General features: G+C 38.2%; 1 protein-coding gene across 4 annotated transcripts in view; it reads right to left on the bottom strand.

The window, feature by feature from the left end:
- Nucleotides 1–27,538, bottom strand: part of LOC127934297 (multiple epidermal growth factor-like domains protein 11) — a 101,196-nt gene that overhangs the window by 19,163 nt on the left and 54,495 nt on the right. For all 4 annotated transcript variants that reach the window (XM_052531579.1, XM_052531580.1, XM_052531581.1 and 1 more), the window contains 8 exons: nucleotides 20,153–20,399; nucleotides 18,946–19,066; nucleotides 17,532–17,668; nucleotides 16,351–16,563; nucleotides 14,714–14,888; nucleotides 7,153–7,273; nucleotides 5,945–6,108; nucleotides 5,708–5,810 (listed from right to left, as the gene is read on the bottom strand). In XM_052531579.1, the coding sequence (XP_052387539.1) occupies nucleotides 5,708–5,810; nucleotides 5,945–6,108; nucleotides 7,153–7,273; nucleotides 14,714–14,888; nucleotides 16,351–16,563; nucleotides 17,532–17,668; nucleotides 18,946–19,066; nucleotides 20,153–20,399 (1,281 nt within the window). The remainder of the gene's footprint in view (nucleotides 1–5,707; nucleotides 5,811–5,944; nucleotides 6,109–7,152; nucleotides 7,274–14,713; nucleotides 14,889–16,350; nucleotides 16,564–17,531; nucleotides 17,669–18,945; nucleotides 19,067–20,152; nucleotides 20,400–27,538) is intronic.

Below are 27,538 nucleotides of genomic sequence, written 5' to 3' on the forward strand. Positions count from 1 at the left end.
CCTTATCATACATTCTTATGCAATCTCTCTCTCCATGTCATGTCTAGCTCATTCTCTAGTCTTAGACCAGACACTATTTTCTCACACGTGCACTATGTACGTCTAGCTCTCTCAGTAGCTTCAATAAATCACTGCTCCGCATAGTCTCTTTGTTCAGATGCTCGCAGTCTTGGAGGCCTATTTGCACCCTAGTGACTCCATTAGGCCTGGCAGATGGCGGAGACCTGGGCAGGATACAGAGCGTGAGATTTCTGCGTAGTTGGCTCCTTCTTGCAGATAATGAAAGCCACATCATTTTCCAGTACACATGGTCGGAATTTAAAGACCTGAATGGAGAGAGTTATGGAGGGCCTGCAGGCAAAGCCACATCTTCCTTCTCAACCTGCTCCATTTCGCTTCTTGTATAACATGTTCAAATGCTGAAGAACTTGTAAACACAGCCCTTCTGTGATATTCAAACATGTCCACTGCCTCTCATATCTCTTTCTTGGACACACAGTGCTGGGACTGCTGCAACAGAAGGTGTTAGCGCAGTGTGAAAGCCATATATGCAAACTGCAGAACGATTGATTCATTCGGGGTCAGTGCAGTTTAATTAGGTAACATGTTCAGCAACAGTTATTATAAATGCTTCATGCTTTCAGAGATCTCATATTAATCTGCCTGCCGGCTATGTGTCCTATGATAACATCTTTTAGAGGCATGGTCGTCCCGTGTAGAATAATCTGAACAATGTAAACACACGAATGTAGAATCAGTTTAATTTAACATACAACATAAGCAGGATCTGCAATAAAAATGTGTTATTGCTTCGCTATTGAAATAAAATATGATTTCATATGTTTTCATAATAATATTTCATAATTATTATAATAAATAATGAATTTTCCTTCTAGATGAAGGCAGCCAAAAGATTAACAAACACTGGTTTTATTATTTCGGGATTACTTTAAAAATTAATACTGCAATATTTTATTGGAAAATCCATTACATTCTAACAATAAACCACAGCAGATGCTTCTGGGTGGATATTATACTGTATATTATGTCTCATGAAGAGAACTGTCTTGCGATATCACAAAATCTTCAAAATTCCATCAGCTGATACTTATAATGATTAGAAGTAATATTACAACTAGCAGTAAGTCTGTTTCACACAGCTTGAGCAAGCAGCATCTGAATTTAATGTTTTATTTTATGCAAGTGGGTAGAAAAAATTACTTAATATGACATTTATATTTGTTTCCATATACACATATTTTTCTTAAATTTGCTTTGGCTTCAGTAATTTAATTAAATTAACTTAAAAAATAATTAATATTTATACTTATGATTCCCTCTCACAGCATTAGTGGAATTTTATACATGTAAAAACATTCACAAATTTTAATATTTGTGAATTATACTTCCTGCAAGAATATTTTGCATTGTGTGTAGGCAGGGTTGGACTGGGTTAAAATTTGGCCCTAGACGTATCCGGCCCACGAGTTCCCAGATGAATGTTTTGCTGGGTTCTAAGGCCTTCAATTGGAGTAAATAAATGAATAAATAAAACAGGACAGAAACAAATATTGACAGATATTGCTGAATTCAGAATTGCTGAATGCAACAAACTTAATGCATTTTTGTCACATAGAAATGCACTGTACAGTGAAACAATGATTCTGAGCAAGAATGCAGAAAATTTACTGCTAATAAATTCTGTCATTATTTTCTCAACCTCATGTCGTTCCAAATCCGTATGACTTTCTTCTGTGGAACAAAATATATTTTGTAGAATGTTACCAATGTCTACTGCATGAACAAAAAAATTATTGTATTGAATTTCTCAAATTATTTCTTTTTTATGCTTCACAATAGAAAGAAATTCGGTAACACTTTAGAATAAGGTTCCATTAGTTAATGTTAGTTAATGTATTAATTAACATGAACAAACAATTAATAATACATTTATTACTGTATTTATTAATCTTTGTTAATGTTAGTTAATGAAAATACAGTTATTCATTGTTAGTTCATGGTAATTCACAGTGCATTAACTAATGTTAACAAGCACAACTTTTGATTTAAATATTGCATTAGTAAATGTTGAAATTAACATGAACAAAGACTTATAAATGCTTTAGAAGGATTGTTCTTGCTTAGTTCATGTTAACGAAAGTAGTTAACTAACATTAACTAATGGAACCTTATTCTAAAGTGTTACCAGAAATTCATAGCTAGAGGTTTGAATTGTAATTTTTTTGGGTGAACTATCCCTTTAAAAAAGAATAATCAAGCGATTTGCTCTGTTTAACACTTTAAATGTGGCGGAAGCCGAGAGCACATTCATCAGTGCTGTTCGGATGCATTGCGTAGCACGGCTTCACACTTTTGGAGTATTGCTTTTAGCAGTTTGCTGTAATTTAAAAACTGCGTGGGGGAGGTCTGCCTGACTTGTACGATCGACGGGTCCGGTTAGAATATCCTGGTATGTCAGGGTTGCCAGGTTTTCACAACAAAACCTGCCCAATTGCTATTCAAAACTAGCCCAATCGCGTTTTGAGGGGGGTTCCCCAGTAAAAATGTAATTCCAGTGTGTAAAATACACATTTTTCGCCGGGTATCCTCCAGTAAAATTCACATTTCCGTGGCTAAATATCACATTATTGGGTTCGATTCAACCCGCAGAAACGTTTCGGACAGATTTCTGTGGCAGAATAACAGTTTAATGATCTACAACAAAATAGAACGAGTTTTTGTGATAACCAAAAATAATATTTAATTACTATAATACTAATTTATCAAAAGCAGCTAAGTATACATCTATGCTGCCTTCAAAATTTCGATCAGAAGAAGGTACCTCCGGAGACAGGAAGTAAAGCAGAATTTGGATTCGAATGTGCCTTGATGCTTTCCTGCCTTGGAATGTTGCGTCTGAAGGCAAATTTTTAGAGTTTTCGGATGCAGCTCCGATAATGCACCAGTTACAAAAAAGTATAACGAGTTTCACACACAACTATGGGACACCATTAAATGGGAAGCTACTTGCGAAGCAACAAAACGTTAGTATACTGAGTGGATAGGCGGAGAGTATGGGGACTATTACGTCTGTTGCTAACAAAGTGAATATGAATAGACAGTGTCGAATGCGTTGTTAAATTAAGATCTTCTCAATTTGCACCGTATTTTATTTTAGCCGTTTTTACAGTGTTGTGCATTTTAACCAATCAAACACAAATCTGTCGAGTTTAAGAATGCAATTGCAATACAGAAGCGTTCAGATGAGTCCTTGCTGAAACTCATCTGTTTTGGTGAGCGTGTGTGCGTTCGTTGACTGAATACCGGGCTCTTGAGAATTACCTCATCTTAAACAACAAAGCGCAGATGTATGTACAAAGTAAGAGATTCATTTCACAGTTTATACAGCTTTAGTGATTATAACGATAGTTTTTTTTTTATATAACTATAGGAATAACTTGAATCTTGAGAGTGCTTAAACTTGCGATAGATCAATGTTAGTGAAAATGTCAGTCTCTATATATAATTTAAAGCTGTAGTCGGGAACTTTTGACGCTCTAGCAGTTAACAAACAGAACTGCTTGCGTCTTGCGGAAGAACATTGTAGCCGGAGCTACTTCTCTCTGTTTATGTCTATGAAGAATCACAAAGGTACTGGGTTACTCCGCCGCGACTAAAATAGTCTGAATATAAACACTTATTATAGGTGTACCCTAGTGATTCAGGACAGGCTAAAAACATGGTTTGGAAAATGGATTCATGGTGTACTCACTTATTATATACATTTTGTAAATTTTGAACAAATAAAAAAAAGTTACAGACCGCAGCTCTGATTGGTTGTTTCTTACAGGGAGCGATGTATTCCTGCAAATGGCAATAGGACCACTGGGAGGAGCCAGAGGAGCTTGATTTTTTTCACAGATTATCTGTCTCATATTCTACTGTCAGGACATAATGACAGGTTTAACAAATATGTAAAAAATAAATTTTTACAAAAGTTACCTACTGCAGCTTTAATCACTGTTTGAATAATCGTGGAAAGGAAACATGATATAATTATACATTTCTGACATTATTATTAAACTGTAATTTGTTAAATACAAATTATGTCCCATAAAAAAAAAAAAAAAGATTTACCCTACATGACACCCATGTCTGGTTCTTGCCAAAAAAGACGTGTTTATGATGTTTAACACAGCAGAGCCAGGATGTTTTTCATAGGGGTGGCTAGGGAGGGGCCAGCAACCAGTCTGGGGTGGTACCATTATCTTCATTATTTCAATATAAAAATATGTTTGATTATAATGTACTGGACTGTTTTAGTGCCTAAAACACAACTGAGTACAATTTATTTCTATTTAACTGTTATTGAGATATTTATAAATTAGATCAAGTAATACTGAATATGACAGTTTTTTTTTTTATTATTTCTTACCTCCAGGTATTTTAATAAAGGGGCTCACTATAGCTTCATTGTTTATTCAGCTTGTAGAAACTCCTAAATGCTTGCTCTCCAACATTGCATACTCCTGGATGAGGCATGCGTAGTGAATTTGAAATTTGAAAAAGGCCAGAGTCAACAGTCATAAATGCCAGAATACAAAATGAGTTATTTTATGCATTTAAATGTTTTCATTTTCACATATTTAATTTTCTAGTATAAGTGCACTGTGCTCACATTTATTTGTGTATTAAATTACAAATAAAAAATACATATCATCTGGTGCTTTATATGGTAATCTCGAATTACAGAATATATTTTAGTACATGTATTTGAGAGTTGTTCTTGTGCGCTGTGTACATGCAGTTTGCAGTTTTAAACACCTTTTTGGTGATTTCATGACTTAGCTGATGACAGAACGAGGTATATAGCCTATGCTAAAAGTTTCTTGTGTGGGTTATTTATTATGATGAAGTGATATAGAGCGTGCACCACATATCTGCGTACTGTTGAAGAGTGTGCGCAGTGAGCACAGTAAAATGGCTGATAAGACAGGGAAGTGTGTTTTACTGACAAATAGTCTAACAATATCTCATCAGACTGCAGTTCACAGTTGTTCTACTGAAGCTCATTTGGCTGCTGTAGCTTTTCCGTGCTCGTTTGACTCGCCCCTGACGCTGAGGTGTAGCAGCGCTTCTAAAAATTCAATGTTTGGGGTTGGTAATATTTTTGATGTTTGAAATCAGCACTTTACACTAACCACTAAGCCTGCATTAATTCAATAACTGAATTAAAAAATATAGTAAAAATGGTGAAATATTATTATAATTCTAAATAATGGTTTACTAATTTAATATATTTTAAAATGTAATATATTCCTGTGAGGGCAAAGCTGAATTTTCAGCAGTCATTGCTCCTGTCGTCAGTGTCACATGATTCTTCAGAAATCATTCTAAAATGCTGGTTTGGTGCTCAGGAAACATGTATTATTATTATGAATGTTAAAAACAGACGTGCTGCAAAATTTGTTTTGGAAACCTTGATACTTTTGATAATTTAGATTCTTTGATGAATTAATACAATGTGTAAAGTCTTTACTGTCAATTTTGATCAATTTAATGCTTTCTATGTGCCTGTCACTGCGTGTTTTAATTGCATTGATTTTTCTTTCAACAATGGGTGAGCAATTCGCTCCAGTATTTACGTTGCTTCATAAAATCCTGTTTGAAGATATTGATGTGATTATGTCACTGGTCTTACACTCACCTGTCCATCCTGGCAAACAGCGACAGAATCCACTCACAGGGTCGCATCCATCAGCATGGTTACAGTCACAACGCTCGTGACACTCCAGCCCATATGTGCCATCCTAAATAACCACATACACAAACCATCATGCTAAGCTTAAACTGCCCTGTCATGATAAATATTAATAAATCAAATGGCCAATCCTGCTAGCCTCTAGCAAAGAGACAATGGAGCCAGTCCCAGAAAGATACTCACGAGGCAGGGCTGCTGGCAGCGTTCCCCTCTCCAGCCTGAGGTACAGGTACAAGAGCCGTCGATTGGGTCACAAGCCGCACTATTGGCACATAAACAAGTCTGGTTACAGCTCAATCCCCAAGTCCCACTGGAGCACAGGATTGAGCAGTCTACTCCCTGCCAACCTGTAAAGCACAAGGAGATGGTACAGACTTTAATATATCTGTCTACTTGACCACTGGTTCCTTCAGTTGTTTATCTGTTAAAAAACTTAGGGTTTAACATTCTCTTTTTGAGTTCTAGCCAAACCTTCTCTAGTTCATAACAGTGTTCAATTAATAGAGTGGGAAGAGGGGGAAGTGAGGTCATATCTTGACAGAAGCCAGAAGATTCTGGTCTCCCTCAGCTCATACCGCAAAGCAGCCAATGAGTTGAATATATGCATGGTTTGAGGTCAACATAAGAGCAGAGTGGGATAGGCAGAGAAGTTGTGTAGCACACTGGGGTTCTGCATTATGAATGGGATGAGGATTTTAAAGGTACTGTCTCTAATGAGCTTCCTTCCAAACTGATGGGACCTGAATGAATACTCTGCTGGTGCAGGCCTTTAAGGACGAGTCCATGTTTATGCAACAATAAGGGCCATCCCACAGGTATGGTTAGCTGCGGTCAGCCAAAGCTGAGCACTCACAGGGCTCTTGTGGATTCATGCTGCATTTTTTTTAAAGCTTTTACAGCCTAAAAAGGCCATATGTGCATGTAAGTACTAAGTGGTTATGTATCCTTTGAAAGTGACCTGAAGAGACTTTGGATCCTTTGATATTGAAACACCAGTTTTCTCATAATGACAGAAATGGATATATGGAGAACAAATGGGGATATTATATACTATTTTCTGATGTCCAGAAAGTGTTTTTATTGTGTAGTGTCTTGTTAGGCATTCCGAATTTCAATTTAAAGACAGGGTTAATTCTCTAAACATTGACTTCTGTTTTAAAGGGAATTAGAAAATGATTAATTAGTCGCTGAGTAATTGATTGTAAAGATTATGATGTTTCCTTAGAATATTATTGCATGCATTGATTGCTTGTTGATTTATTTGTACAAGACAAGCTATAATTTTGTGGGCTGTAAACCTTCAGTCTCTCATGGCTCGCTCACTATTCATGTCTATAAGGAAAATGGGGGAATAAGGATAAAAAGAATAAGGAGACCACATTATGCCGTACCTTCTTTACAGATGCAGGAGCCATCGATTGGTGAGCAGGATGCCTGGTTGTGGCAGTGGCAGGTGGAAGTGCAGTTAGTACCGTATAGTCCAGGTTTGCAGGTTTGGGAACAGTCGTCACTCTGAAAAACACAGAGATTAACTGAGAATATACATTGAACCAATTTTTCCCTGGCAACTACCTACAACAATATATCAACTGTTATCAACTGTAGCAACACACTGGCAACCACACACAGTAGCATAGCAAAAGTATAGCAATGTAATAAAACCACACATAACACCTTGGCAACCAGACAGAACAATTCAGCAACCATATAACACTGTGCTAAACCACCCAGAACATTTGAACAACTACATAGCAACACTCTGGCAACCACCCATGATAGCCTCGCAATAGAATGGCAACCATCTAAAACACCCTACACCCTAAAAATGTGCTAAAACCACCCATAACACCTCATCAACCACCCAAAACACCCTATAACAATGGAACACCGTAGTATCGTAGGAGTGAGTTTTACTCAAGCAGACACACATTTCTTCCAGAAAATAAAAGATTTTACTTATTAGAATTTTTCTCTACTTCCTGGCAACCACCTACAACAATGTAGCAATTACAGAGCAATTTGTTAAATCATCCAGTGCAACTTATTATCCAGTAGCCACATAGCAAAACCCTGGTAACCGCACCCAGCATAACCTAGCAACAGAACAGCATTATGCTTAAACCTACCCAAAAAATCTTCGCAACCATATTTTAGCAACTGCATGGCAACACCCCAGCAACCACCCAAAATAGCCTAGCAATAGAATAGCACCTTAGCAACCACCTAAATCACTCGACAGCCTACAACAATATGCAAAACAACCCAGAACATTTTAGCCACACCATGGCAACCACTGACAACACTCTAGCATTGTAGGAGCATGGATTTGCTCAGGCAGGCACACAATTCTTTCAGAAAATATAAGATTTAAGTTATCAGAATTTTTCTCTACTTACTTATATAATTTCACACTGTAAAATGAGCACTGTGCTGTGAAGTGTGACTCTAAATCCCATCTGAGGATTCTGTGAAACTTCAACAGGAAATTTCCGTCAAAATATTCTCTGCAACAGGGCAGCACATGAGTTAGAAACAGTTTCAAGCAAGTAGAGTGGTGGAGAGCACATCTGCAAAGCAACAAACCTGAAGTCCGTGTGTAGCTTGTGTCCTTGTTGCAATCACACCAAGTGTGGTAGTGGATACTCAAAACTAAATGCCCGCTTTCCCCAGCTGCATTAATGATTTGACAACCCCTGGCCTTCGGTACTTCCGTCCTTCCCCCAGAAAACCATTGCTGATGACTGACAGACACTGTGTTCTTAAACCCTGTTCCCCAGCCAAACAACCTGTATCCCAGAGCCGGCCACTGGTGTCTTTTTGCCTCATCCCTGGCTCTGACTGACAGCTGACAAAATGATTTAGACTCCCAATTAGTGGGGTAATGGCAGTGTGCTGCATGCCTCCTGCCTCCGTCTCCCGCTGCTGGGATTGAGCAGCAAAGGACCCGCTCTCTAATTATCATCTGGAACTAGGTCTGAGTGGAAGTCAGGATGCCATTGGCACTGAGATTCTCGCTCTCTCGCTCTCTCGCTATATATTTTTTGTTTCTCCCCTATATTTCCTTCTTTCAATCTGCCATCATTTATCTTGCTCGCTCACTTTGATACAATCAACTAAGAAAAATCTTACTCCCACTCTTTTCTTTATTTTATGCTCTCTTTCTTTTCATTCTCTCTCTCCCACATTTCCCCATTGTATTCCCCATTTCAAATATTCTACCTCTCCATCTGCTTTGCTCGTCCATCCACTACTCACATGATAAACTTCCATCTGTGGATTAATTTTTCATCGTGCAGTTATCTTTGTTCCACTCAAAAGTGACAGCAAGCAGACTGCTAACAATGGCAGTTCTGTTCTACGGAAAAATACTTAATACTATCGGTGCAGGCAGCCGAATATGGGGCAAGAAAGTTAGTTTGTTCGACTTTTCAGAAGACCTGCAATTTACTGGTGAATGGGTTGGAGGAGGTAAAAGAGTCTCTGGCTCACAAATGACCACAGGGATTTAGTGAGACCCGTGAATGCTCCAGATTACACTGACACGGGCCTGAGAGCACTCATTCAACTGGGTGACTAAACTCTTTTAAAAGCAGGTTAAAGTAAGACTTATGTTTAGAGGCTAAATTTTCTTAAAGATTTGCTTCATTATAAAATTAGCACAAATCATTAGTACATTCAACAACTTTGAAATGTTTTCAAGCGTCAAATGACATTTTCATATTCAGTGAGGTCTGAAAATTTTAAATATGGGATTCAGAATTTGTTTTTAAATCTTAAAATAATCAGTTGTAGGAATAAAAACAAACAAAAAAGAAACACAAATTTTTTTTTTATTCTAATTAATATTGATAAGCTAATTTATTACACGGATCATGTAAGCTTCTTTGTACAAAAATTCCATTTTTTTTTTTCTATTGAAGCACAAAATGCCCTGTGGATAATTCTCACAGCATGCTGGAAACAAATTAATATCCTTAAATATTCACTTTTTAATAACATTAACACAAATGTTTAGTACATTCAAAGAGCTAGAAATGTCTTCAAGCTTTGAATAGTACATTTCACATAAAGTAAGGTACAAAAAAACAAACATTGAAAATCTGGGATTCAGTAAAATAAATATGAAAAAAGATAAAAACTGATAGCCTGAATGCACTGTAAGTCGCTTTGGATAAAAGTGTCTGCTAAATGCATAAATTTATTCAATTTATTTTAATTGATTTAAAATAGTTTCAGGAGAAAACAATGACAACAAGAAAAAAAATACTACAATTAATATTAATAAACAAATGTAATACACTAATCGTGAAGTTTTCCTGGCCACTGAAGCACAAGATGCTCTATGGATAATTCTTAAATCATACTGGAAACAACATGACAAAACATTCTTATATTCCAGTAATGTTTTACTGTTGAAAAAAAAAGTTGAAATAAATAATACTTTATATTATAATAATGGTAAAACTTTACAATAAGGTTGATTAGTTAATATTAGTTAACTACTTTAAGTAACATGAAATAAGAATGAACAATACTTCTACAGAATTTATTAATCTTAGTTAATGTTAATTTCAGCATTTATTAATGTATTGTTAAAATCAAAAGTTGTGCTTGTTAACATTAGTTAATGCACTGTGAATTAACATGGACCGACGATGAATTACTGTATTTCCATTAACTAACATTAATGAAACCTTATTGTGAAGTGTTACCATAATAATATTAAATTTTTATAATTTAGAAAAATGCTTAATTAGTGGTCATTCTTTTGTGGTCATTCATTCAGTATCTACAAGTGTTTTGGTAATGAACCTTATTTTAAAGCATTGAAATTCCTACTACTACATCTGTGTATCAAAGTGAATTGTCATGAAAGCACACATGAATGTGGCATGTGTGCTTTCAACGTGGTACTACCAGCACATCTGGTCCCTCATCTAACCACCTGTGCTCTCTCCAGTACCAGCAGCACAAGCATATATTGTATTTGTTCCTTTCACACCCCTATAAATATCCTTTCTCTCAGAACTCTACAGATGAGAGTTTGGGTGGCCATTACCCCTCTTATTTTTGACCAGACTGTGGTCAAATTGTTAACCTTTGTTGTTCTGTAGGTCCAAATGAAAGAGCTAGCCTGGAAATGGAGCATTGTGCCCCAGATCCATTGCATCTCGGTCAGACTCCTTGGCCATAGCTCCTCGAACAGTCTTTAAAAGAACTGGCAGCAGGCTCCTCAAAGCCAACACAAAGAGCAGGTGGCGAAAATTAAGACAGTCTGTGCCTCCACCTGCTAGTTCAAATCGCTGTAGTAGCTCTGCCACAGGACATTTACAGCCAAGACAGGAGTTGGCTATAGCTTCTGATACTGGACTTGTCTTAATCATCACTGCCGTTCTAGTCTTTACCTGCGGCCCTTCTTATTTTATATGCTTTGCGATATTTCCGCTGTTACTTAATGCAGGAGTGAAATCACTATTCCTTTAACTGAGTAAAGTTGCTAGTGCCACTTTTAATTTTAGTTACTCCCAAACAATTATTTTAGGTTCTCTTAGTTTTCCAATTTTCAGTCTACTAGCTCTAAAGGAAAGTATATTTGTTTCTGAGGACGAACAAGATGAACAGGACTGTAAGCGAAACTATGACGCATTCAGTGGAGCAAAAGAACGAGTCATCCATCTTTTTTAACATCTCTCTAAAATAAATCCTGATTACTGATATTATCATCTCTCTGTCTTTCTAATGCTCTTTCCTTGCATCTTATCACTTTCATTTTAACATCCCCTTTGTTCATTCACAGAACAAGAAGCCAGGTAGACTGTGTGCCATGGGTAACCAACTGGATAGCAAAACGTTTTTATGTCATTTTTCATGTTAATTTGTTATTAATGTCATAGAGTCTTGAAATCACAATCTATTTTGGAGTCTTTGTATCTAGGTTTTTTTTTCTGTTTGGCAGGGTATTTGTGTTAAGTCTAAACCTGCTGTGTAAAGACACAAGCATTGTGAAAGCAGCATTACTGAACTCACTGAAGAAACTCTCACCTTGTTCCCAGCCTCCATGCAGGAAGTGATGTGTGTGTGTGTGTGTGTAAAAGCACTATAGAGATCATTTTCAAAGCAAAAAACAGTATTTGTTGACACTTCTGCTTTAAGTAGAGGACACAAAAACTTTTCACAGAAAGATCAAGGGAAGTGCTGACTAGAAATGTTCTTTGAAAGATGCTTTCAGTTTTCAATTAAAATCCAAAATTTTACACCTTTATTATGTAATTATGAATTCTGCCACCTTCATATGTCACATCAATGGCCCTGTTTAGACTAGGCATTTTCTATCTAAGGTCATCCGACCACAAACAGTTAGACAAGGTTGCTGTTTGCACCTGTGTCACAAATGTGCCTCCTGTGACCAACTGTGATCGAATTTTGATGGGAGGGTTACTAATTCAGTGAGTATAAACTTACTACATTTCTCACTTACTGCTGGAGCATCTATGGTCTTTTTGGGCCTGTTTATACCTGGTCATTTCATAAACTGCATTGTATTAATTATCAGCTCATTACAAGATTCAAGACTGCAATAGTAGAGCTTGCGACATCAGCACTGGAGGGATAAGTCTTACTACTTTTAAAGAAGATGATTGTGTGTTGAACATCTGCGTCTTACTTTCAGTTAAGCTGGGCATACACTGTGCGATTTTCATCCGATTTTGAGCCGAATTCTGACTCGTTTGACTCTTTTTCCGGTCGGGCCGAATTTCAGCATTTTCGTGCGTCATTTTGTCGTGCAGTGTTCGTGCAGTGTACAAGGGGTAACGAGGGGCGATAAGCCTCTCCCGACCGGCAATCGGTTGGTCGGATGGATTTCTGACATGTCAGAAATTTTGGTCGCCTCTCGTGAGGTATCGCACTATTGAAGCAGGGCTACGAACTGATTTTCCGCGTTTCCCTCACTGCGCATGCTTGAAACCATAAACGAAACCATGGTGATACGGCGTGTAGTGTGGACTGAAGTGATGGAGGGAAAACTTGAGGGGTTATGGCAAAGAAAAATAAAAGAGGGGGAAAAACGCCTACTTACCTCATGTTCGCGTTGCAAAATGGATTGACCATATTGGCCACGTCTTCCCATGCAGCCACCTGCGCTTCTAGATACACCAACGCCTTTTTTTTTTTTTTTGGACGTTTCAGCACACAGAATTGCGCATATCACCAAAGCAGTGCGTTTATCCCGGGAAAGCATGTTTATTCTGAAACAGCCACAAACATCCGGGTTCTGAGGGATCCTACATGTTAATTCGGTTGATTCCCCATGTATAGTGTGAGCAGTCAAATCGCAACTCGGCAATCGGACCGTACAGTGAACGCACAAAAATCGTGAGCTTTGGCTTTACATCGCATGCGATCTAACCGTACAGTGTGAATTGGTACCTTGCCGAAATCGCACAGAAGTCGCACAGTGTATGCCCGCCTTTAGTTTCAGTGAATGGGCTTGCTGAAGAGATGCTCAGCTGCTCATCTGCAATGCGTGTTGCAAAATTACAGTCTGACTAATGTCATAAAGCCTATAACATGCTCTCACAAGTTTTCCTGTGTTCTGATTGGTTAATTCTGCTCACCTGTTATCTTGTTATTTATCTTAATAATCCAAGTTTTTAAATATCCTTAGTTCCTTCAAGTCCTGATCTAGTCTAAAGCTTGACTCCTGATCTGCTCGCACACTAATCAAGGCCGCCCCGATTAATATCAAACTTGTTTGTCGGTGTGTTGTGTGTTAAATCGGGATGATGAAGGCTACAGTATATGATTATGTCAGTACTTTCACAATAGCCAATGCATGACCGCAAAAAAGCTGCTGTATGGCTCCGTTGGACAGTGGAGATGGAAGAAACTGCTTCTTGAAGTTTTGTAGTTTGTATAGTTTGTCGAAAATGTATCACAACCTCAAGGAGAAAGAGAAGCACTGGGTGCTGCTAGCACACTAGTGAACATATGGAAACATCACTGAAGTATTGGTGATGATCTGATGCATGAGATCACGTGAGGAGCTCCCTCTGGCATGACAATCTTAATTATATCTTCTGGTGTGTGATGCGCCATGATTTTCAAATCTTATGTGTGTGGTTAGGATTTTAAAACTCCTGTAGTGTGAGCCTGGCTTAAGTTGACATTTTCTGTTTGGTTATTTCTCTACAGTTTCACATGAGGTGTCTATAAAAGTTGATTCCTTTATGTATTCCTTCATGTAATTCCTTACTACAGCCAAACGTGTGACAACTGCATGTTAATACATGGTGTTAAAAGTGCAAAATAAAATACATAAACATATTTTACATTGACATACATAAGGTGCACCTGTTCAATTGATTGGTAAAACAAATTGCTAATCAGCCAATTGCATGGCAGCAACTCAATGCATTTAGGCATCTAGATGCGCTGAAGATGACTTGCTGAAGTATAAATGGAGCATCAGAATTGGGAAGAAAGGGTCTGAGTATTTCAAAAACTGCTGATCTACTGGGATTTTCATGCACCATTACCTAGTATATAATTGAATTAATTTGATTAAGCAGTTTAAATTATTAACAGCCCAAAAATGTATAGGTACAAACATTTTCAGATCTGGCTGATATTGTAAAGCCATATGTAGTCGACAATACAATCCTTTTTCTTGATGCAGTGCTTTATAGACTGGTTGGTAGGGGGTCTATAACTGTTGTCTAGGATGTATCTGTGTTTACGCTACAAATGAGAGGTTTGAGTGATGTTAATGCCAGGTGTATAGGGGGCCTATATGTCAGGGCATATGAAAAAAGACCAACCTTTAGATCCGAACATTAGCAGCTATAATCATCAATGCTCAGCAGTCAATTTCATGTGGCAGTATTTCAGAATGGCAGGATTAACTAGTATTTAATGAATGTAGACAATGATAAATGGTAAACATGGACTCACAGTGTAGCCTGGGGCACAGATACAGGCCCCAGTGAGACTGTGGCAGTCTGCTCCATTAGTACACTGGCACGGCACACTACATCCTTCTCCATAGTAACCAGGGGGACAGGTCTCATTGCAGTATAGACCCGTCCATCCTGCTGTACACAAGCATTCGCCTGTCAGCGGGTGGCAGCTGAAAAAGAGAAGACATATTGACATTTAGATACAAATATGCCTAAAGATACGTTGTGTATATGACAAACAGAACAGAAATACTTTGGCTTCCAGAACGAGGGAGCCAAATCTGAGGTCTAAAACCATTTGAGTCCATCCATCCTTGTGTCTGTGAGCTCAACTCAGATAAATGGGGTGTCCTTTCTCTCCTTCGTAGTAATGAGCCCAAGTGTCTCAGGGCCTAATCTACCCACACCAGGCATTAACATTGCATTAGCCAGGAATGTGGCTAAGAAATAATGAATGAAGCACAGGTCACGATAAAGAGCAAGTGCTATGCTACTGTTGAAAGGTGTTCAAATTTTTACTTGCAAGTCAAATGAAGTCAAATGGACTCAAATGGAGCTCTTTACTCACCCATGGCTCCAGAGGTTAACTCGAGAAGAATTGGCTAGAAAAGTGATGACTGTAGGACTGAAAGTTCAGATTAATCATAGGGGACTCCACAAAGATTTATTGTTTGATTGAAATAACTTCGCTGAATTGTTATCTTCAAAGTGAGAAGTTATTCAATTATGACCTAATTGGTGTTGTAATTTAGTATAATTAATGACATTGAACCATTTCTTCACGAGTCATACCTTTGTGTTGTACATACAGAAAAGAATGGCACAGAAGAAATACCCAAAATGCATTGAAAATGACAAATGATATGGAAACAAAACAAAACAAACAGTAATTTGACTGGTAAAGTATTTTTTTTGCACTGTTTATTACATGATTTATTTGTCTGCCATAATATTGTCTTAATTTGGTGGCTTTTCTCAGCTAATATTAATATATATACAGTTTATTTGATTAATAAGAATATCATGTAATTGAATGCATCCAGTAATATACTGGTTTTAGAAAACTGGTTTATACTAGTTTTAGACATATAAATTCCTTTGCAAGGAAATAAAGTGCATTGTAGAAATGCACTGATATTGCAGTAATTAAATTACTGCATAATTCTAACACAAAAATATTTTCACATTATGGCCAACATTAAAATGATTTACTATTTTCTTTAAACTAAACTAATAAACTAATTAAATAACTAAATAAAAAAATTCTACAATTGATTTAAATGCTACAAATCAATTTAAAGTTCACTACATTTTTACATACAACATGGATGACATGGAAAAATGGATATTAATTTTTAGATTGCTGAATATTACATTTAATAGTATTAAATATTAAATTGTTAAATTATATTGAGCATTAAATGATAATAAAGATGATCTAACTGTAAAAATATGACATATGAGCATGCAGAATTAAATATCCAATGTTTGCTTATCATAAAAAAAAAAAAAAATCTGTAATACTATCTGGTAAACATTAAGCTACCAATATGCATCCCTAGTCTATTGATTCTTGTCAATTCCAAGGTTATCATTCTAGTGGGTGCATTCGCATGTGGTAGCATGTCTTACCTAAATGTGTTGGTGGCGTTACATGGGCAGTATTTGTCACAGATGAGGCCGTAGAGGCCTGGTGGACAGAACCTGTCCTGGCAGTGAGGCCCTTTGAATCCTGTATCACACAAACACGCTCCGTTGATGTGGTAACACTTGGCCCCATTCTGACAGTCACAGTGAAGGGCACAATGTGGTCCGTATGTACCGACCGGACACTCTTCCTGGCACCTGGGGACATTTCAAACAGTTTACAGAAGGAAGAAAACCCCAAAGCAACATTTTGTATATATTATTCATTATTCAGAGCAGCTCTGCAAGAAAAAGGAGCCTGTCAGAATAACACAAGCAGAATTAGTAGACTACAGTGTTATTCTAATCTAAGGGTCAAGGGTCAATGCTCTGGGCATCTTCTTTGGTACCTTAGGTTCATCAGCCACTTGGCTTCACCTGGGGCGACAGCAAACTAAGACTGCAGTCATTAATTACTGTGAATACAATTAAAGCCAGGCTCATTCTCTCTGTTGAATAGCAAAGTGGCTTAAAGAACGACGACTTCTACAAGATCTTCAATATACAATCCTGGCAGAACATCAATCTTGACTGTCCAAAGAAGCCATTAAGAGACAGATAAATAGCTCAATTAAATTATAAAATGGACTAGGTATGTTTCATGTTGAAATTACACCAGCATCGTTTGTATCAGTTGAGACGGGTGTGAGAGGAACTTAGAAGAAGGGAGGAGCGGGTACTAACGCAATCTGAGATTATTCCTACTGGGCTAATTCACCTGTCACAGACCAAATAAATGAGTGCAATTCTATTATATATTAGAGGATAAGAAGTGTCTGTCCTGAAAGTTTTTTCATTCTGCAGACAATCACTTTACTGCGCTAATAAACCCTAACCTGCTGCAGAAGACATCGGGAAATATAGGCACTGAGCAATTTCAATCGGATCCTAATAAAACTCCATTACTGGTAATTAATGGGCAGAAACTTAACAGAGCAGTACGGTTCTTGGAGTGGGATCAGTGGACACAAGGAATGTAAACAGAGCAGTAAAAAAAAACAAAAAACATAATCAATTATTCAGCAACCAATTTTGCAGGCTTGTTAACAAACTGCCTTTGTGGTAGTTCTTTAAAGACACAGAGGAACAATAACCTAAATAAGTTCAGAACTGGGTATTTATTATACCTGTGGCCACTGTATCCTGCAATACACTGACACTGTCCTGTAATGTGGTCACACAGTCCTCCATTGCGGCACGAGCATTCCTTGCTGCAATTGATCCCATATTTGCCGAATGGGCATGGCTGGGCACACACAGACCCCTGTCCAGAAAGAGGGCAGAGAATATTTGAAAATCAAATGAAAGTCATTCACAATCATTAAAGCTTCACTGATTTATAGAACAATTCCCTTAAAAAAAAAAAAAATTCTGTCATCATTTACTCCCCATTTTAAACCCATATGAACACTCTAAAGGCCTGTTCACAACTACTGTATAGCAATAACTATATTGGCTTTATGTTATAACAAGTGTGCTTCAGTGATGTTGTTTGCCACTTCAAATGCTCCAGCTTTTTAAAGTAGGGTAGATTCTGATTAGCTATCAATGGTTTTTGTTGTAGCTGAGGCGTGGACATCTTATTCTCACAGAATTAGAACAATTTTTAAAACATTATAGTTATAGTCATCATCCTTGGTGTGAACATTGGCATTGGCATTGGCCTTAACTCTTATTCTCTTTGCGGCACATTAAAATTCACTATGTGTGATCAGTCCTGTGATGTTAAACAGATGCAATATAAAAAGACATAGACAATTAATGGGAATTTTTCACTGAATAATGAATAAAAGTAATAATAAAAGTTTGAAACAACATGAGGGAATAAATGATTTTAGGTGAACATACAGTACAAAGAAGATCCCCGGATAGGCCTTATATGTATACAGCTCATATGATACAGTACAGTACTCACAGTTATGAGGTCAATACTATTACAATATCTAAGTGACCCATTTTTGCAGTTTAGTTTTAATAAACGGTGAACGGAAATTGGAGCATTGCTTTGTGGATATTAGAGTATGTCTACACATTGTAGCACATTAAGCTCTTTTCGGAAAAGAAAGGAAATTTGTGTTTTTGATATGTCCTCTTTACAAATTTGAGATGATGCAAAAGGAGTAATAATGAGGCTCAGCAAACTTCACACAATTTGCTTCCAAAAAATAACTTCAGCTGCTCTGCTAGACTCAGATCAGTGTAATTTCTTCCCCACTTAGGTTTCTGTGTAAGTATCTACATTCAGATTCTCCTCCACCTTTCCTTCATTTACCTCTCAAACTCTTTCACCTTCCCTCAATTCCTTAACTCTCTCTTCCTCCTTTTAATAACTCTCTTTTCCTTCCTTACTTCCTTTTAAGCATGATTCACCTCTTCTGTCGTTTCAGTATCTTGCTCTTTAACTCTCCTTCACTTTCTGCCCCTCAATCCTGTCTCCTCATCTTTATTCCTCTCAGTTTCTTTTCTGTCCTTTATTCTCTCTGTCACTTCCCATTTTTCCCCCACTTCTCCACTTTGCTCCCCCTGTGTGCAGCTTCTTACCGTCCATCCAGCAGGGCATGAGCATTCTCCAGTGATGTGATGGCAGGTTCCTCCGTTCTGACAGGGGCAGCGCTGCTCACACTGTGGCCCATGACTTCCAGAGGGACATCGCTCTCCACAGCTGCCAAACCACAAGAGCAAACACTTGAAACTCAGGCAGACATTGCAAAGGATTGCAACATAAAACATAAGAACGTTCAAAGACTTTGGAACAAATGGTTAAAAAAAAAATACAACTATATATTTTTAAGTACCCTCACAAGAACTTCAGAGTGTTTCACTATGCTAACATAGACAAAGAGTAAGTACATACATAGTATGTAGACTAGAATGGGAGACTGGGGCTAGGATAAAAATCTGCGACACTGATTTCCCTTTTTGTTTTCAAACACATTGTTCAAATGGCATTCTACAGTAACTACAGTAGCATACATTCTAGCAAGGGATTGCTGTTATTTTTTACATCATTTATTGAAGCATGCCCTCATGTTTTTTATGTAATAATTAAAATAAATCTCAAATAACATTTCTGGCCCAAGAAAACTGATTTTTTTAAGGATATAAATACCCCCCCCCCCCCCCTCCCCATAAAAAAGATACACCTCCATTCAAAAGTTTGGGCTGGATAACATTTTATGTTTTTCAAAGAAGTCTCTTAATATGTTCACAAAAGCTACATTTATTAAATCAAAAATACAGCAATAACTGTACTATTGTGAAATTTTACAATAACTTTTATTATTTTTAATATATATTTTAAATATTTTCTAACGTTATAAATGTCTTTATGTTCTTTTTGGATTTAATGCACTGATTTAATGCATCCTGGCAAAATAAAAGTTTAGTTTTTTTAATATTCAAAGAACTAAAATCATATTGACCCCAAACTTTTGAACGAATTTTCCTATATTTCATCAAGCACAAAACATTACTTTTTTAATTTAACTGAATTTTTTTTTTACTATTTCATGACAGGTTCTCATTGTGACAACACAGAAGGTCACAAAAGGTGTATGTGGCTCCTTTGCAAAGGTGGTGGAAAGGTTGAGTAGCTTTTTTGTAGTCAAGACGCGTGTGCCTATACAGAAATTGTCTTTCAAAAATAAACCTACCCTTTTCACTTTCTCCTCTATATAAAGAATATATTTCAGCAAAGACATATTAATATATCTCTATATTGCAAACCAGTTTCATCTCTGGTACTCACATGGGGCCCATGTATCCTGGTGCACATATGCATTCCCCCGTCTCGTGGTGGCAGGTGGCCCCGTTGAGGCACTGACATTGCAGCTGGCAGCCCTTGCCATAGTAGCCTGGCTCACATTGATCTTCACAGCGCCATCCTTGGTAGCCGTCTGTGCAGACACAGGCTCCTGTGATAGGGTTACACAGGGCCCCATTCTTGCACTGACAGCGGTTGCTGCAGTGGGGTCCCCAGTGGCCACTTTCACAACCTGATACACAGAGAAGAAGAAAGGATGCTTTTCTACACCAGCCAAATAAAATGCCAAATTCTATTCAGAGCTGAGGACAAAAACTCTTGCATATTAGTATGACTCGGTTGTATTACACTGCAAGCAAAAGGTTGTAGAACGGTGTCCTGGTATCCAGAAATTGCCAAGACACACGATTTGTGAAGTCATAGAATTTTATGACAGAACATATGCTGACATATACAAGTTTGTACAGTGTTTAGTCAATACAAGTGAATCCCACAGTGAGTGGGGATTAGCTGAAGCATAGATTATTTACAACCTCTCATATATTCTCTTTAAATTATCCACAGGTTAATACCATGCTGAAAACAAATGCTGTCAATAAAATGGGTGAAACTGCAAGGAGCTAATCTTGCAAATGCAACTAAAGTGGTCCAAAGATGCTATAAAAGTCTGACAGTCATTCTTGTGTTTACCTGGTATTAGCTTGCATAAATAGTCCCATAACCACCATAGACAGACATTTTGTAAATTTTTTCTTTTACATTTGTTAACATGCTTGCATTTTATAGCATGCATCAAGGGATATTTGATTTGATTCTAAGAGCACTTGTGGTTTCCCTCACCTCATAACTCATGCAAACTTAGTGGATATTTCTGCATCATTTCTGATATTCTGTACACTACTGCTCAAATGTTTGGAGTCAGTAAAAAAGAATGCTTTTATTCAGCAAGGATGCAATACATTCATCAAAACTACAATCAAGACGTTTAAAATATTACTAAATATGTAACTGTTCTTTTCGTCAAAGGAAACAAAATCATATTTAATATTGTAATAATTCAAATATCATGTTTCTTGATCACAAAATCGTCATATTATAATGATTTCTGAAGGATCATGTGACTAAGCATGGAATAATGGCTGCTGCAAAAAATTCAGCTTTGCCATCAAATGAATAAATTAAAATTTTAAATAGAAAACAACTTTTAATATTAATAATCATAATATTTTTTATATAATTTTTAATCAAATGAATGCAGTCTTAGTGAGCATAAATGACTTTTTTCAACAACATTATTTCAAATTCTTAAAGATCCCATGCTTTTGAATGTACATGTATTTCATCAGTTTGTCATTAAGATTCATCCAAAGCGACATACAACACATGTTAAAGTTACTGTATGATTTAAACAACCACAGAAACTATTTAACCACTAAAGTGCCAGATGCTCGAGTAAGCTCAGAAGGCTTTTTTGAAAGTGGATAAAGCCCTAATTTAGACTGCATGCTGCTAGACACCAGACAAACACAAGGTGGACGATCAGCACTTGGATGAAGACAGCTTGGCATAGAGGGGGGTCAAGGAACATCCTGATGCTGGATCGAGTCTTTCCCAGGAGGTGCGACGTAGGCCGCGTTAAGTAGCTCAAGGAGGGCAGGAGGCACGTTATTGATTTGAGTAAATCTGCTGCGGATGAGTTCTCCTGTCGGTTGAGCTCTCACACCACACAAATGACCACGGCACATTAAAGGCAGGAAACCTGCGGGAGGTCAGCGAAGATGGATGAGCCGCTCATCGTCTGCTCCACTCGCAGTCAATCAGCACTCATCACACATCTCTCTGCTCTCCCCACGCTGATGAGAGAAAAAGAGCAGAAAAACACAACACATGCACCGTTTGCCTCACTTCACTGGCCCCCGGATCTCGTCATCTCCCCATCAGCCCCAAAATGAGCACTTCACTCTCAAAGAAGCCTCACACTGGGACGCAAACCGTTTCTCTCCCATTCAGCACGGCAAATCCACTCGCCGTTGGCTTCGAGTCCGCCGGCCTCTTCATCTGCAGCCATTCTGAATCATTGTGGAGGAGGAAAAATAAAGTGGAAATCTAGACAGGGCTTAATTTGCAGAAGTCTTTTTCTCTGGTGGTCAGAAGCAGCACAAAATGTTGCCATTGAAGACTCAAAGCCTCTTTTCCCCCCACAGCAAGACGCCTCAGCACATTTCCTCCTAAAGCCCATTATCTCAGCCCGTCCCTTCTGCGTTTCGTTTCAGATTCACCGCAGACAGTCTCTCACTGCAGGCCCTCTGACAGCATTTAGCTGTGATTAAAGAGTCAGAGATCATTTGGTGCCACGGGCAAGGCTGTAAAACACACAGTCTTATTCCTATTTCTATGTGCTTAAAGTATCTAAAGGAAAGCTTCCATAAGGATGTGTCTAATTGGAGAAGAGATGAAGGAAGAGTGGATGAGGGGCCCGTTGGGGCAATGGATATAGTGGGCAGTGTGGGCAGAGATTCAATGGAAAGTACACCAAACGGCCGACCTGCAACGCAACCCCTAATAAAAGCGCTCAGCACTGAACAAACAGCTGATCAAAGGGTGCGTTTGGGAAGACAACCGATGCTCCTCTGCACAACAAACTTGCACCTTGAGGCATCAGTACTGAGTAGTGAGCGTGCGTTTGTGTACTGTACTTTGATTAGCAGAAAAATGTAACAGCCTGATTTGATCAAATAGTTGAGAAAGTCTCAGTGCGGGGCAGGCAAACACAATCCTGTGAAAATCCAATCCCTAATGCAGCTACTTGAAGTTCTCTCATAAGCATGGCAAGCCTTATTACAAAACAAGTGAAATCCTTTAAGCTGCAGGCCTGATGTAAAAATTATTAAGGCTGACAAGAAAAATACTGTATGTATTTTGGTGCTACGTTCTGCCTAGAGATGTGTGCACAGCTAAATAAACATGAACATCATAAAAGGATAATTAGGGAGAATTCCAGAGTTTAAACTGTTGAATTTTCTATAAAGACAAAATATCTCAGGCCAGTGGAACATAGAAGCCCTGCTTACGCTGTCTGTTTTTATTAAATATATGTTTTGTGTCGGAGTCATAGCCTTCAGGGTAGTGCACCTACATATTGCGCAACTGCATGTCATATCTCTCCTCTTCTATCACTGCCTATTTCTTCTCAAACTGTCAAATGAAAGGCAAATATTGCCTTTAAAATATTACCTAAAAAAATTAAATAATAAAATCAATTTAAAATAAAAATAAAAATATTTTTATTTTATCATTTGTTTTATGCCAAATCAAAATCTAAGGTGATTTTCATTGAAAAACAATTGTGACAAAAGTCAGGTTGAAATCAGTAAAAAAGTAAAAGATTAAAAACAAATCTATACTTAATTTTCAAAAACAGTAACACGGATCAGGATAAATTACCTCCCAATCATAGAGCAACTGCACCTGAGATCTGATCACATGCACCTGTCACGGATCATTATTCACTTCCAACTCCTGTTCAGAAGCACACACCTTACACCACTCCAGGGTCCAGTGTACTCTCTCTCTGTGCTATCTGTGAGATTCATTGAAAGGCTTTCCTTACTACTGAACTTACCTCCTGTGTTTTCGCCATTGTGTTTTCCTGTGTCTGTCCTATTCATCAGCCCCGTGGATTCCCAGTTGGTTCATTGTCTGAGGTGTGTGCAGTCTTCTGTCTCCCTTCCACAATCTCATGAATACCCACTATGTTATTACTGCCCTCACCTTCCTTAAAGACTGATATATTGACTTGAATACTCATCTGCCAGTACCATTTGCTTCACTTACTGTTAACTAACTACACTTGTGTTTTTCTAAACCTCTGTGTGAGTCTCATTCCGTAACAGAAGATCGGACCGCAACAGATTAAAGGAAATCGCTGCACGCATCGCCGATCTGGCCTGCTGAGATCTCCCAGTAACTAGTGGAGTTTGTGCGAGAGTTCTGTGGGCTCACCGTGTGGACGGGGCTTGACGATGCAATGCTCAACTTGTTGTTCAGGATCAGGCCAACTGCTTTCACTCCGTGGACCTCCCAGTCACCATAGTTTTGAGCTGAAGGGAAGAAATCCTCCAGTGTCTGGAGAGTGTCCAGTCCCGATCCAGAACCAGCTCGCCCGCCAGCCATTCCCAAATTAAGCCCAGGATGGACTCCTGATCCCCAGTTAAGCCCTGTGTCAGCTCCAGTCCTGAGAGCTCACTTTAGAGTCCGTTCCAGCGTGTCTCTTGGCAATAATGGACAAGACTCTACCCCCAGGGTTCTCGGCACCCATCCTCGCCCCAGAATCCACTCTAGGACACTTTCCAGAGCCTCCTTCATCTCTTGAGTCTCCTTCCCCTCCGCTGGTTCTGTCCAGCCCTCCTTCGTCTCATGAGCACCCTGTGTTAGCCAGCCCTGCTCCTCCAGAGTGTCCACCAGAGCCCGCTCCTCCTGAGTGACCCCCTCCCCCCCAGGATTCATAGATTTTCCCCAATTGTTGTTGTTGTTGTTGATCTGCCGTGGCCTCCTGAGTCTCCAGCTCCACCATGGCAAGATGAACGGCCTTGCTCCTTCATGGCTCCCAGAGCTCCATGATCTGCCCTGGAGGCTCTCCTTGTCTCCACCCTGTTCCTGTTCTCCACCAGCCTCCAGGGTGCCCACCTTCCCCTCCCCGGTGTTAGGTATACGCCTTCCGGGAGGGGGGCGATATCTGTCCGAGATATCTCCATATAAATTTTATAATAATAAAATCTAATATTTTAAAGTATTTAAACTATTTTGTTTATTTTATTACTTGATTTTATGCCAAGTCAGCATGTAAGGCAATATTTTAATGGCAAAATCAGAGTAAAATCCATTAAAAAAGGGGTAAATTTAATAAACATTTAAAAACTTTGCATTTCTCCTCTTCTAGCATTCCCTTTCTGTCCTCAACATGACATTTTTAAAGTCAAAATGCCCCAAAAATATATTTTATAACAAATATGAATGTATTTACAGAAAGATAAAACCTATTTAATATTTTTGTGTACTTCTAAACACATTCTTTACAGAACATTCTGAAAAACAAATCACTATCAGATTTTTCAATAAAAGAACATGCGTAGGTCTAGTATGACTTTTTGCATATACCACTTTGTGACTAGTTTTAAATGAATATATCAATCTTTTGCCAATCTTCCATTTGTCCTTTTATCATCCAATAGATGGACAGCAGCCATCTACAGTAGATGTTTTAACAGGGCCAAGGGTTTCTGAATCAGATAGTGTAATAGGAAGCAGTGTACAAATGTGTGATTACACTGTCTCTATCACAGCACACAATGCCTCCAGGGCCAATTACTATGTTCTTGCTCCCACTCCAGCCCATTCATTCCAGTCCTTTAATTAAAGGTCCAGCAGTGGAGAGGAAGACTCCAGTCAACCCCTTACACCCAAGTTTTAGCTTTTGTGGTTAATGACTGGAGGAAGTGCATCCAGACAATTAAATCTGCAGATAAATGAAGATCCCAAATCTTGGCAGCTGAACTCTTGTGTCTGGGTTCATCTCTGCTATGCCATGATGAATACAGTATGGGAGTTTGTGTCTACATGACAGAGTCTTAATTACTGAGCAATGTCACAGCACCGTGTGCCAAGTGACTCGAGTCCGACTTGGCACCCAATGACTTTTAGATTGAGATCTGTTTTGTGCCAGGTGAGTGTGTCCTTCAGAGCACAGGTTACACTGAATGTTAAACAGTGTGCAGCTTCAAAGAAGGGAAAAGTAAATGGAAGTTTATGGGCAAAGTGCCATAAAAATATACAGCAAACAGGAGATCCAAACGTGATCTGATAAAAGAAACTATCCTGCGAGAAATAAGTGAAGATTTATACACTCGGAAACCTTGGCTGATTAGATTTAGGATTAGAATTGGAAACAATTAAAGGTCCTAATTAGGGAGGAGGGAGAAGAAGGATCGCCAAATTAGATAATTTCAATAATACATGATTTTTTAAACTTCTTGTTCACACAGATCTTTTATCAACAGACTTTTTTGAGATACAATAAATGCTATCCATTGTCTTCATTACAAGTTACAACAACATTAAATTAGCAAATCTGGTAACATATTTCACTCATTCATTTATTAAAAACTCGGTTACACTTTATTTTACAGTACGTGTACTAACATGCACTTATAGTGTACTTACAGTGTATTTTTTTTAGGAAAGTTCTGGTAATACGAAGTAACTACATGGGGTAGGGTTAGGTTTAGGGGTAGGTTCAGGGTTAGTACCTAGTTATTACATAGTTATTGTAATTACTATAATAAGTACATAGTATGTACATGAGGAACAGGACTGTAAAATAAAGTGCTACCAAAAACTCATTATGTGTATTAAAGGGCACCTACTATGCAAATATTTTGAAATGGTGTTTAGAGATAAATGTGTTGGCAGTGTGTGAACACAACCACCTTACAATGATAAAAATCCACCCACTCCTTATTTTTGAATGCCCATTAAACTAAATCAGTCTCATTAGGCATGCCGTTTTGATTCTTTGAGCAATGTGCCATCACATTGTTTAGACCCTGTCCACGTCCACTGACTGACAGTCTTGCATAACCATAGTTTTTTCCCTCAGCGAGTTGGGTTTGGTTGTATGGTGCCCTCCATTTTCTCTGTGCTCGAGCATTTGTAACATCAACAATGTCTTCGTAAGCAATCCCAGTGTTCAGTGTTTAGTTGTAAGACTGAACATAAGAATTTTCATTTTCTCCCAGCATCTGAGCCACTGAGGACGCAGTGGATTATTTTTATTTTGAAGGTCATGTGCCTCAAAATCATGTCGTTATTGTGCTTAGCTAACATTTTAATCATATTTGTGTGCCTGTGTCATTTTATTAAAGTGCATAGCAAACGTTATCGAAGTAGGCTATTTGTGTTTTTGTGTGTTTCTCATCCATAATTGAAAACTCTATGAAAACTCTACAAGTATGGTGCTTCTACCGGCTGTTGTGTTGATGTAGGTGTGCAAAGCAGAGATGTATACACTACGCCCTCTTCTGAAGACGGGCCGGGAATATGCAGCTCATTTGCACTTAAAGTCATTTGTTTGGGAATTAGAATAAACAGCTTGCACTGTACAGTATGTTTCTGATTCACTTCAATAAACTGGCTCTTACATGTAATTCATTCAAGATTTTGGACCACAATGGTCCTTTATGTTTTTGATTCACGAAAATAAATGGGCTCATAAGGATCATTGGACTGCGCTGCCGTTTTGTGAAACAAGCACATATAGTGCATGTTTTTAATTGACTAAAAAGAACCGGTTCATAGTTCATAGTTCAAGAACCA

Source organism: Carassius gibelio, chromosome A18 (genome assembly GCF_023724105.1).
Source record: "Carassius gibelio isolate Cgi1373 ecotype wild population from Czech Republic chromosome A18, carGib1.2-hapl.c, whole genome shotgun sequence".
Lineage (NCBI taxonomy): Eukaryota > Metazoa > Chordata > Actinopteri > Cypriniformes > Cyprinidae > Carassius > Carassius gibelio.